Source organism: Oreochromis aureus, linkage group 12 (genome assembly GCF_013358895.1).
Source record: "Oreochromis aureus strain Israel breed Guangdong linkage group 12, ZZ_aureus, whole genome shotgun sequence".
NCBI lineage: Eukaryota > Metazoa > Chordata > Actinopteri > Cichliformes > Cichlidae > Oreochromis > Oreochromis aureus.
The window spans coordinates 20,944,170-20,957,161 of NC_052953.1; the positions used below are offsets into that span (position 1 = coordinate 20,944,170).

Here is a 12,992-nt window from a genome sequence, read left to right on the forward strand (position 1 = left end):
AATAAATCTTGATGGATCTTGTTAACCTCACAACTGTAATAAAAACTGTCAGATAAATGTATTACAGTGGCCTTCATGTGCAAAGCAAAAATACAAATACAGAAAACCCAACAATTTTAACTTTACAAGCAAGGTAAGGACAGGCAGGTGTCATAGTGGCAAAAGACAGTTACTGGTTCGTGTTCGATGGCTGGGGCCTTTCTGTGTGGAGCTTGCATGTTTCCCCTGTGCCTGCATGGTACTCCTGAGGGTCCGAATAACATTCGTGAAACTTAATTGGCGATTCTAAATTGGTCATACCCGTGAATGTCTTTCTATGCTGTGCACTTTTGCCTCTGTACACAACCACAGAAGATTTCAGATCAAACTGAACTTGAACAGTGTGACTGAAGTGCAAACTTTTAGCTTTAATTCAAAGCATTTTACAAAAGTATTGTATTAACTTTTTTAGAAATTACAGCCATTTATAGTCTCCCATTTTCCGATGCTTAAAAATTATCGTCTGACAGGTAGTTTCATGGCCAGGTGAGATCTGTTCCTTTGTTATTTAATGATAAATGATGCAGATAGAAGATATGGGGTTAGAATGGACTCCTAGTGTTGAACTTGCTTTTGCTACCACAGGAGACAAATATGGTGCTCAAAGACAGAATTATGTGCATGGTTAAGAGAAACTCCGATCACAACATCTAACCAAGTCAAGAACACTCTGGTGTCTGGTGGTAGGCCTATCCTTCAAACATCGACATTCAGTTATGAAAATAAATACAGAAGGTCTACAACACAGTGAAAACTACTCTGATTTGGTTTTTCAGTCTTATGGCATCCTCCTTCATTTCCATCAATATATCCTTGGATCTCATATTAAGAATTTATCCTGGAATAATGAGAGAACAGGCCTTAGTTGGCCATGAAACTGGTTGTCAGCCAATGGCAATAATTCTTAAACAGTTAACCGAGGTGTTTTGTAAAACCCCTTTAATGAAATCAGAGAATCTGCACTTCAGACACATCCTTATTGCCTGGTTTAAACTCCACTGTGGTGGTGTACAGAGGCAAAATTACCCAGTTAAGGTATGTGTGTTGTCACTGTTGTGCGCTGAGAAGGGTTTTAATCTTATATAATGTTGCATGTTGGTCTTTTCTCCTCCCCCCTCCTTGAGGTTTTCTTCTTTCCCACTGTCGCCAAGTGCTTGCTCACAGGGATTGTGAGATTATCAGAGTTGTTCTTAGAATGTAAAGCACTTTGAGGTGAATGTTATTAGGAACTGGTACTTGTTCTCAAGCAGCAATAAATGAAAATGAAGCAAAGTGCTAACTTCACACATTTGGTTTATTTGTTTTCATTTTGAAAAATTCATAGATATTGGCATATGCACAATAAGCAGTGTATGTGAGTCTTTGATTAGCAGCAGCAGCACTTGTTAAGCCTGGTTGTTGCCATAGGACCATCACACAAGTCATTCAAGTCTCCCCCCAAAAAGAAAAAAAACCCCCATATCATCTCATAGTTGCCTTTCACAACATAAAAGTGCATTTATCAAACACGAAGCATTCAAGCATTTTCCTGTACACCTCATTTATACGACCTACTAGGACTGTCAGCATAACCCACACATATTCTCACCACTGCTGCAAATTACAGCGAGGAAGAGCTCAAGGGCGTCCCCTGCAGCTGAGACAGAGAACAGTTTTTCTATTTGCACTACATACAGTTTGTAACGTTTGATGTACAGCTGTTAGAGAACAGAGGCATTTATCACATCGGAAACTGAGGACTCCATGTAACCAAAAAAGTAGACAACAATGCGGTCTACTTTTTGGCATTGCTCACAGTAGCACCGAGACATGGCCTTCAAATGCCACAAGAGAAAGCAGAATATCCCACAACAAAGCTGGCTTACCCATCGGTCAAACGTCATGCTTGCATTCCTCTGGGAAATCCAGCCTTTACTCGTATGGCACTCTACAAAGACGAATTGGCAAAAATCATCAGTCTTGTATCAAATCACTTCCTACAAATGATCATTCTTACATACAGTACAGTAAAGTGAATTCCTATACATAGCTTGCTTACAGTTTTTTAATTCATTTTTTATAAAATTACCAGGTCCTGGTGGTAACGCCTAACACAGCATAGGGCATCATGTGTTGTGGTCATGGCTATTTGTCTTTATTATAGTGTGACCTGTATGTGTGTTCACATATGTGGTATGACACCGGGCTAAGGCACCTAAATGTCCCTCAGATATTGAGCCAGGCTATTCAGTTCACAGCTCAGAAGGGAAAGCACCAATATTGTGCAGATATCTAAACTTACTCTGCTGTTACAGTTACGTGATTGTCATTCCCAGATTTTTCCATTGCAGCTGAACTATGCTAATATTATTGGAGTAATGCAGGAGTTTTTAGAGCTCTGGGGCACTGCATGTGTAGGGATATTTTAGGGGAGACAGATCATACTAATGGCCTACAGACTTTCAAGCACAATTCTTTATTAGATTGAAAGCATGGGGTAGAAAAAAGAAAAAAAAAACCCTGCATGTGCCAAAGGAAGGGCTAAGCGAAAAACCACTAAAAACCACTGAAGCTGCTGGTACACTTAATGTAAAAATTAAGCAATCCTATTTTGACATGTCTGGAAAACAAAATCCTGTTTCTCTTTATAAAATATTTCACGCTTTATCCTATCACAAAAAGACGAGGATCAGAGTCGGACGGCATATAAAACCACTGATAAATCCGTATAAAACAGTTAAGAAAAGAGGTTCCCTTAAAAACCACAATCGTGCTGAGCCCATCCTCAGCACCGCTCCGCTTCTCGGGGTGCTTGTGTGTGTGTTTGTATGTGTGTGTGTGTGTGTGTGTGTGCGCGTGCGTTTGGGCTGAAAGACAAAATAAATATGAGTACTTTACATCCTGATATTGCCATTCTTCCTTTTGTGAAGTCCCTAAATTTTCACAGCACATGTTCAAAGCTGTATTCATTCACAGGGACATGAGGGTAACTACAAACAAAGAAGGAGTAGATGAAGGAGTGTTAAGGTAGTTTTTTTCCTCAGGTTTAGTCTGGAGTTTGTGGTGGAGGAGGACGAGAGTTAGAGATGTGTCTTTCTAGGACTGGGGGAGGTGTTGTCTGATAATTTCTCTGGACTGAGGGGGGATCCTGTCGGGAAAACGGACCGAAAACTCCACGATGAGGTCACCACGCTGTGAGGGGTTCTTTGGAAAAGGCAGGCCTTCACCTCTGAGTCGTTTCACCGTCCCTGGCTTGATGATGTCGTGACAAGGGAGGGAGATGACGCGGTTTTCCAGCGTGGGAATGCTAACTGTGCAGCCACACAACGCCTGGAGAAGAGAGGAGATGGAAAGGGTTAATATCTTTAATAGGAATAAAATGCCAAATCCATGAGTATCTCGGTGATGTAATGTTTCGTTAAAGTCTCCGGTCTTCATATCTTCCCCCAGTACGCTATCGGGAGGCAGTATTTGTTGTGCTTTCGGTGTGGTGTGTGTAAAAGTATATGAAGAAAAGAAATTGTACTGACAGCACTGCGGGGGTCGAAAGAGCAGTATTTGGAACAGGAACATTTAGGAAAACATGACTTGGCAGTGGGGAAGTTTCCTAGTCTTTGTGTGCGAGTGTGTGTGTCTGTGTGTGTGCATGTGTGTTAGGGAGCGTGTGTAAGTGTGTCAGCGTTGCAGGGCCCCACATTGCACAGGGGACTAATTTTAGCAACGGTCTCATAGCTGGGACTAATGAAGTGAGGCAGGAATCGGCTGAGCTCGTAAATAGTTGGAGGGCCTGTCAGATCCTCACATGCACACAAACACACACATGCACAGATGCACACTCACTCACACTCACATGCCTCACCTCCTTATCACAGTGCCTGATGCATCCAGTCAGTGTAGAGAGCGCTAAACTAAACACAGAGACTTTCCGGTTATCACGACTTCACAGGCTTTCCAGTGAGCATCATTCACCAGATTTGCACTTAATGGAAAGAACTATTTAAATCCACAACTGTGTGAATGGACTTCCTTTTTTTTTTTTTTTTAAATATAACACTTGAAAAATACATCACTACAAATAAAACAGTAAATAAATACTATAAAAAGGTGTGGAAAAGAGAGAGAAAACCAGCGAGAATGACCAGCGGTATAATTCACTGTGAGCTAAAGGGTTAAATAAGTAATGAAGACAGGGAAACAGAAGCCTAATTTGGAGATTCCAGATGTCATTTGTTACTGGCTCCATTAACCTTTAGCCGAGGAGATAAAAATTTTACCCTTCATCAGGTATAGACCAATTTTAACGGCATGTTGCTATTGTTACTGTCTTGAGCGATCATGGCTCAAGAGTTGGCAGCTCGCCTTGTAATCGGAAGGTTGCCGGTTCGAGCCCCGGCTCGGACAGTCTCGGTCGTTGTGTCCTTGGATAAGACACTTCCCCCGTTGCCTACTGGTGGTGGTCAGAGGGCCCCGGTGGCGCCAGTGTCCGGCAGCCTCGCCTGTATCAGTGCGCCCCAGGGCAGCTGTGGCTACAATTTAGCTTGCCATCACCAGTGTCTGAATGTGTGTGTGAATGGGTGGATGACTGAATGTAGTGTAAAGCGCTTTGGGGTCCATAGGGACTAAGTAAAGCGCTATACAAATACAGGCCATTTACCATTACTTTTAAATGCATTTACAGCTAAGACTGATGAAATACACTCACCAGCCACTTTATTAGATACGGCAGCAACTCGATGCATTTGCAGTTCAAACAGAGCATCAGAATGAGGAAGAAATGTGATTTAAATGACTCTGAACATGACACGTGATTGTTGCTGTCAGACAGGCTGGTCTGAATATTTCAGAAACTGCTGATCTACTGGGATTTTCCCACACAACCATCTCTAGTGTTTACAGGCCGTGTTCCAAAAAGGAGAAAATATCCAGTGAGCGGCAGTTTTCTGGGCGAAAATGCCTTGTCGATGCCAGAGATCAGCAGAGAATGGCCAGAGTGCTTTGATCTAATAAGAAGGAAAAAGCAACTCAAATAACCACACATTACAAATAAAGTATGCAAGAGAGCATCTCTGAATGCACAACGCGTCATTCCTTGAAGCAGATGGGCTACAGCAGCAGGAACACCACACTCCTGTCAGCTAAGAACAAAAAACTAAAGCTACAATTTACAAGGGCTCACCAAAATTGGACAATAGAAGGATGGAAAAACATTCAGTCTGATAAATCTCTATTTATGGCATGATATTCACATGCCAGGGTCCAAATTTGGCATGAACAACATGCATACATCCTTCCTTTTATTAATGGTTCACGCTGCTGGTGTGGGAGATATTTTCTTGGCACACTTTGGGCTAGTACCCGCTGAGCATCACTTAAACCACAGCCACAGCCATCCCTTTATGACCACAGTGTACCCATCTTCTGATGGCTGCTTCCAGCAGGATAACACACCATGCCACAAAGCTCAAATAATCTAACACAGGATTCTTAAACACTGTACTCAAAATGCTTTCTCAATCCAACATAGTGGCTCTGGGATGTTGTGGAACTGGATTTCACATCATGGATGTGCAGCTGACAAATCTGCAGTATCTGTCTGATGCTGCAATGTCAATATTGACTAAAATCTCCAGCACCTCTGTTTCCAGCAGACTTATAGCAAACCAAAAGCATGTCCAATCCAGTACTACATACCTACCTAATAAAGCAGTGAGTGTGCATCTAGTACAGGTAGCTGTAGCGGTGGTAGATATAAAAAGGGAGATCACTTATATCACCTGGGAATCATAAAAGATCAAATCCCTGAAGGAGTAAGATACTCAATAGCTAGAGATGTATAAATTCAACCCCCTTCTGATGTAATTGTGATTTTTGCCCGGAGTAATAGCTCCAAGATCCAATCCATGCGCTTAGACACTATTGTACTAATTGGAAGATTTTCTGGCTGTGCCTGTTTCTTTGAAAAGAAACTGGGGTGTATATGTGGCCTGGTGAGCAGCTGCTTCACGGGACCAAGTTTTCCAGCCATGACATCATCATCATCATCATCCTTTAACCCACCACATACATTAGAGGGTGATTTCTTTGACTGCAGTGGAGAGCAGTGGCTCATCCTTCAGTTATGGACAGCTCCATTGACTAACACACGTCTCGCACACAGACAGGTTGCCATGACGCTCAACACACACTGCCAGCTGATCCAAGGGCCCACTGATTGCATAAGCCTCAGCACAGACAACAAGGCTTTAGAAACTGACACAGACACAGTCAATTTTTGCTATATTTGAAGGAACATTTTCTAGACTTGTATTAATTACTGAGGGCCATATGCTAATGTTAACTTCCACTGTTAAAACTCAACAGTTTTGTTACATTTAGCTGTCAGAGCCAGCTTAAGGAGTGCTCATAGTCCAAAGTGTCCTTGCAAGTCTGTGGGCCGCCTGTCACAGAGCCTGTCCTGAAATACTGGTTGCTAATGCTACACACAACAGATGCTGCAAAATGCAAATGCTGTCTTACTCCCATAGATTCAGCAGTTATTTGCCAGAGAGCTGCAAAAAAGCTGTCCACTTTGCCTTTAGAGCCCAGCAGCCACAGTTGTCCTGGATGTGGATTTTGCAGCAATGACAGGAGTTAGACAACTCAGAGGCTTCATTATTGCCATAGAGCCTCCCTATAGATCCTAATATAGACTGGTTTCAGTCAGGGAAACCAGTGTGTCATAATTGAGGTAAACTCTCAAATTGCTTCTGACTGTCACAGTGAAAAGACAGCGGGGCTGAATGTTACCTCTGCTAATGTCTCCCAGGAGTTTATAGCATAGCCAAACAAACTTGGAGACACTAAACTGAGCCGCTGATCAGGGCATGCTTCAGGCAGAAAGCAAAACTGAACAGCCAAATATCTGGAGACTCATCCAGCAGCCAAAATATGACTAAATAGAGATACCTGCTTCAGAAAGGCGATTGCAAATATCAGCATGCCTCAGTCTCACACCTTTTGCTTTTTACTTTGTAATGAGCACTTGCAGAGATTTTTGCTAATATAATCAATCATCTCATTAGTGAAGCTACATTCTCTACTGAAGAACTGGATAACATTTGCCACATTATGCGTGGTAGGTTTTCTAGCATGCGGCATGCATCTGGTGCTGTGATTTTACTGCAGTATTTAGCATCACATCTTCAGGAGAGCAGTGGAATATGAGCTCTTATTTGCTTTGGATACTGAATCATCTGACCCACTTCCCTAATATTCCCTAGATACCCCCCTGACACACACATCCCAGCCACAGTTCCCCTTCGCTTCCTCATCTCAACTTTAGCTGCGTCAGAAATTAAGTCTCTTATCTGGCTGCTGTGGGAGCAGAGGGTTTTAGCTGTGGGAGTTCTGCAGTGCAAACCTAATCACTGTGCTGGTTTGATCAAGTACCATCCCCTGCTTAATGTGACTCAACAAACTAATGTGCTCTCGTCAACTTAGGCTTCATTGTCTTTCCGTGTGCAGACGCACTTATTTTCCAGCGCATTAACTGCACGGTGCGGGAGTCAGTGCTGCTTTTAGAGGAAACCTGCTAAAAAAAAAAAAAATGGGCCCGAGTTGAGTAAAAACATCTCCCCTGACATCTCCAGCTATTTGAGAACACCTGCCATTAAGCAGATCACGTGGAGAGCAGGCCAGTGAGTGGCAGCGCTATTAGAAACATTAAAGTTTGTCTAATATAGAGCCAGAGCAGAGCTGGTGCTGGACTCGCTGCCCTCTAATTAAATGTCCTGCCAGTCAGAGTAATAACAGCCTGGATCATCACCAATGTCACACTGCAATCCGTCTTTAACGGAGTGTGTTGGCAAATACGCTTGGAGATGGAGAGTGTGCACACACACTTGCTTGTGTGCAGCTTTGTGCTTGTGTGTCTGTTTATGTATTGATGCATATGTTTTCATACAGTGTGCAGAACAAGTGAGGATAATGGCTTTGTGCCAGTCACACAAACACACCACATTCTGGCTTCCTCTATCACAGCGCAGTGGCAGAGACTCTGATGCACACACTCTCCCACCTTGGTATGTTTGATATGACCACCCACCCAGCACCATTAAATTACAGACACACCTCTCTGGGCTGAGTGACATGAATAATTTGTATTTTTAGTCCAAACTTTGCACATCTTCATTAAAAATTAACCTGGGACTGCTCCACTGGGAATCAACATCACAAGCTTGGCAGCATTATCTACCAACTACATGTAGAACAGCAACAAAGAGAGTTCAACTGGTGACAGAGGGAAAATCAGAAGACAAGACAGAAGAGAGAGGGAGGTTAAATCAAAGGAGACGGGCGCACCTCTTTTAGGCTGATCTTGCAGTTATAGATTATGTTGGAACCGTCTCTTTTGAAGTGGGCGTGCCCTTTGTCTTTAAGCACAAACGCTATGTCGGCGGGAATGTTCTCAGGGGTCTCGTCCCCTTCCTTTGGGAAAGTAATCTTGGTCCCCTCCTTCCAGCCTTTCTTGATGACAATGTTGAGGATCTTGTCCTCCGTCCTCATGCTACGTCCGTCTGGGTTCAACCTGCGGCGCGTGATCTTCATGCGCTTGGTGCAGCCGTGGAAGATCTCTTCCAGCGAGACCTTCAGCTCGTGGACGACCGGAGGATCCTGCTGCTTTCGGTTGGTCCCGAGGCGCTCTGATGGTACACCTCTCCTCCTGCGGCCTTCCCCTGGGAAGCCATTGTTCATCCCCCCCGGAAAGCCAAACTGCCTCCCAAAATGGGTAAAGGGATCATCCTCGTCCATTTCCGCGTCCTGCTCGGTGTCATTGCTGTGGTCGTTGTGGAAGGAAAAGCCATTGGAGCGACTGTGACTGCGGTTGGAGCCGAAAAACATATCAAAGGGGTTGGAGCCACCGAAGAAGGAGGCAAAGGTGGCATGGGGATCTCCATGAAAAGTGTAGTGGTACGATGAACTGCCGGGAGGACCCGAAGAGCTGCTGCCTCCTGTTTTTAAGCCTGAGAGATTTTTTAAAAAAAGAGAGAGAGAGAGAGAAAGAGAACAAGAACGTGAGGCCTCACATGCACACACTCAAACACCCACCAGCTAAAAAACACACATTAATATGAATTCAGATACCAGACGTAGGACCTAAACACAAAGTGTGGGTAACAGTACAGAGAAGAGTGGTGCCCGCGTAGGTGGGAAAAATCCCACAGCATCACCGGTCTTCCAAAAGCGCTGCTGTTGGAGAAACTCACGAAATATCAGGTCACTCCATCCAACACACTCGCACAAAAACACACACTTACACGCACACGTTTTCAGCAGAGACACATGCACAGAACACCCACAAATGCAAACTACAGCAGTCGCTGCTATTCATATCTGAACCACGTAATGGTCTTATGCCATCTGTCTGTCATCTAGCACACCACACAGACACACACACAGAGTTACATACACACTCCACGGGCAGCCGAGGTAGACTATAAGGTATCAGAGCTGGTAAGTGTTGTTGACACCGAAGACAACAACAGAAAATTAAACATGTGCCAGCACATAAACATGAAAACATGGAAGAGACGGCATTATTACTTCAGTGACTGAAACCCACCAAGCTGCGATATGAGATGGTTCCTGAGCTATTTCGATAACAACTTAATCCATCATAACCCCTGCTTAACAAGGCTTCACTAACAAAGCCTGCACTCTCCGACCCCTTGCACTCAAATGACCCAGAACGCCTTCTCCTTACCTTCCTCTCCCAGCTGATCATAGACCACCCTCTTCTTGGGATCACTCAGCACCTCATAGGCTTCTGCGATCTCCTTGAACTTCTCCTCTGCGCTAGGATCCTTGTTTTTGTCTGGGTGAAAGCGGAGCGCCATGCGCCGGTAGGCCTTCTTGATTTCCTCCTCGTTGGAGCCCTTGGGGATGCCCAAGGTCTTGTAGTAGTCCTTCCCCATGGTGGCACTCTCAGGAATGGGACCCCTCTTCAGCTCAGGCTGTTGTCAGTCACTGGTGAGACAGAAGACTACTTTAGAGTCTTAAGATGGATACTACCCAGAAGAAGAGGTTATATTTGAGTTGGCAAGGTGCAGAGTGGACTGCATCCATCAGGGTTTTACTGTGAACACTCTAATGATGCTGTAGCTGGAAATAGAAGGTGCTGCTTTCACTGCTGAAAAATCAAGAGTGCCAAGGAATCCCCCTTCACCTAATTCATCACAGGGCTTCTGGCGACCAGCTCAGCCTGTTAGGCAGGGTATAGATAATACTTTAATAATAATGGTGATGATTATCTGCCTCCATCCCAGTTTTGTTTAACCATCCGGGCATAAAAACCCAAATGGACGGGCAGAAGCCCTTCGCCGAAGCACTGCGGTGGACACAGCGGGAGCGCACAAGGCAGGGGGAAAGCCTGGTTTCATCTGTAACACTGAAACACCCTGACTATCTGCTGCTACAGAAACCGTTCGCTATTACAGTAAAGCCCACCCCCACGAAAAAAAAAAAAAAATCCTTTTGCATGACAATTTCAGCTTTATTTGTGCCACTGTAAAAACCAACGGCGGGTTTAATCTGACTCACATTCCGACAGAAAGGAAAAGCCTAAAAAATGAATAAATGGACAGTGAAAAGAAATAAAAGCAAAATCCTACCAGGAAGCTTTGCAATTAATGAAGAATCAGAACAGCATGGCCCGGCTTCTCCCTGTCTCTCTCTGTCTTTCTTCCCTTCAGCCCCTGCTGTCTGCCTGCCTGCTGCTCTGATGCTGCTGGGTCCTTATAAATTGACGTCAGGACGCCGGGAGGATCACTGGCTCTGAAATAACCGGTGACCAAACACCGAGATTCCCCTGACGTTTCTCTGAAAAATCTCGGACAAATGTCCATGAACCTCCGAGTCCACATCCACCGAGGGTAATAATAATAATAATAATAATATATTTTTTTTAAAAAAGCAGGGTACCGTTCTCTAAACAGAGATTAAAGCATGGGGGCGCAAGGAATCTATGAAAAAGTTATTAGGTGATTGGTTAACTTCTTAGATACGGGGCTGTGTTCGGTTTTTAATAACTCCTTTCTCTCTGGTGATGGTTGGTAAACCTAACCCGCTTCTCGTCCGCAGTCGTGCTCTTTTCTGGTCCACCGGACTTTGAAATTTGCGCAAATGTAGAGAGCTTTTCCTTAAAAAGCGTCAAAACATTTCCTTACCGAGCCTGCTCCTCCTGCTGCTGCTGCTGCCTTGTTTCCGATTCTGGTCCTGTGTCTGAAAATCGCAGCCGGGAGAGCAGACCCAACCCTCTGTCAGCCAGCAGCCAGCAGCACTCTTTGTTCAGGGTCTGCTCACATACACACAAACAGCACTTAGACTGATTTCCATTTAGGATTAAGTTAAATTAGTGGCATTGCTTTAACTTTTTGATTTATGGGCAGTCCAAGCTGGCAGGTCTGGGGCTTGGGTAGACATAATTGGAGAGGAGTCGTCCTGATAGCTTGCTTTAATTTTTTTTTTTTTTTTTTTTTTTAAAGGAAAAAGAAAGCTGTGTGTGTGTGTGTGTGTGTTAATGCGTGTGATGCTGCAGTCGTGCCTGGATTTAGTCGGTATAAACACTGACTGCTGAGTCATGTGATGACTCCCCTCTTTCACACACACGCATTTTCATCTTCTATCTTTGTGAAAAGTTAACATCTATTCACAGTCACATCCTACTTTCTCAACACCAAACCTCAACTTTCACGTTTTCTCATCCCTCAAAAATCCATTGCATCCTCAACCCAGATCTTACTTTTAATATTTTCACTTTTACACTTAACTTCACTCCCAACACATAGATTACCCTTTTTTCCTCCCAACCGTTAAGCCTTTCACCTATTATTATAAATCCAAGTTTAGCCATTTCCAAAAATAATCCATCTGACCCCAAACCTTGACCCAGAGCTGCTTGGAGATTCTTGGACAGTAAAAAGGGCTCCATCACGGTTGATGTTTGGTAGACATTCAACACATACACAGCTTCTAAATAATGAAGTCTTAATTTGAACAAATCAGTAAGCAATAAGCATCCCCATTTAGGCCTTCATCAGGTTATGTGCTTTACTAGTGAGGATTCCCAAACAAATAGTTAAACTAACCCAAACCTGGTGACAAATGGTCTTAAAGCTCAGAGTGACCTCATGGTCTCAGACTGTCCTTGTGTACAAGTGAACCTGATTTTACAAGATTTCCAAGACTGTTGAAATCCACATTTGCTCTGTCCTTAATAAACATGAGACCTCACATGCACACACTCAGACACCCACCAGCTAAAAAACACACATTAATAGGAACTCAGATACCAGATGTAGGACCTAAAGACAAAGTGTGGGTAACAGTAGAGAAGAGTGGTGGCCACATACTTAAAAGCACCTCAGCCTTATACTTTCAACAATAATCCCCAGAGATACATTTAATAGATCATGTTCAATAAAATTTGCCTTATTTGGAGATTTCTGTTGTCCGTCTTTCACCGCAGGGAGATTTCATTCCAAGCATCACATCTCAAAGGACAAATATTCGTCTGTGCACATCAGATCAAGGAGCAGCCTACCTAGCTTTGAAAAAAAAAGTAGAAGAAAATTGCATGTAATGTGGAGGTCTGAGTCATTATTGATGACTTTTACCGTTAAGTGCACAGGAAGGTACACCCAGCAGGGTGAAACGCTTCTTCTCCGTGATGTCGATTTGAGACGGGGAGAGAGAACGAGAGAGGAATAAAGGCTCATTTAGGTTTGAGTCATCACTCCCCACTGGACTGGCGAGGAGGTGCGAGAAAAGTGGGCGTCTCAATGGAGGAGTCTGTCTGACACACGCGTGCATGCATGTCCTCACACACGCTTAACATTCAAAATAAAGCAAGCACGAAGAGAACTGGCGTATAGCTGTGCAGGGCACTGGGGAGACATTCCTGTGCGTCTGGATAAGTGTGTGTGTGTTTTGGCAGC

At 43.9% G+C, this 12,992-nt stretch overlaps 1 protein-coding gene across 2 annotated transcripts; it reads right to left on the minus strand.

Moving 5' to 3' along the window:
• Window positions 1-1,323: 1,323 nt before the first annotated feature.
• On the minus strand, window positions 1,324-11,382 carry dnajb5 (DnaJ heat shock protein family (Hsp40) member B5). 2 transcript variants are annotated; one of them, XM_031755483.2, is made up of 4 exons: window positions 11,223-11,382; window positions 9,761-10,023; window positions 8,359-9,020; window positions 1,324-3,348 (listed from the first exon to the last, which is right to left on the minus strand). In XM_031755483.2, exons 2-4 carry the CDS (start codon window positions 9,969-9,971, stop codon window positions 3,115-3,117), a joined length of 1,107 nt encoding a protein of 368 aa, XP_031611343.1. In that variant the 5' UTR covers window positions 9,972-10,023; window positions 11,223-11,382; the 3' UTR covers window positions 1,324-3,114. The 2 variants fall into 2 exon arrangements, with proteins under 2 accessions (XP_031611343.1, XP_031611344.1); XM_031755484.2 differs by lacking the exon at window positions 11,223-11,382 and adding an exon at window positions 10,668-10,901.
• Between the last annotated feature and the right edge of the window lie 1,610 nt (window positions 11,383-12,992).

Excerpts from the sequence above, each read along its gene's own strand:
- dnajb5 (XM_031755483.2), bottom strand. The coding sequence starts at position 9,971 with ATGGGGAAGGACTACTACAAGACCTTGGGCATCCCCAAGGGCTCCAAC. Across the intron at positions 9,021-9,760 it reads TGATCAGCTGGGAGAGGAAG|GCTTAAAAACAGGAGGCAGC; the intron begins GTAAGGAGAAGG and ends AAAATCTCTCAG. Across the intron at positions 3,349-8,358 it reads GCAAGATCAGCCTAAAAGAG|GCGTTGTGTGGCTGCACAGT; the intron begins GTGCGCCCGTCT and ends TCTCTTCTCCAG.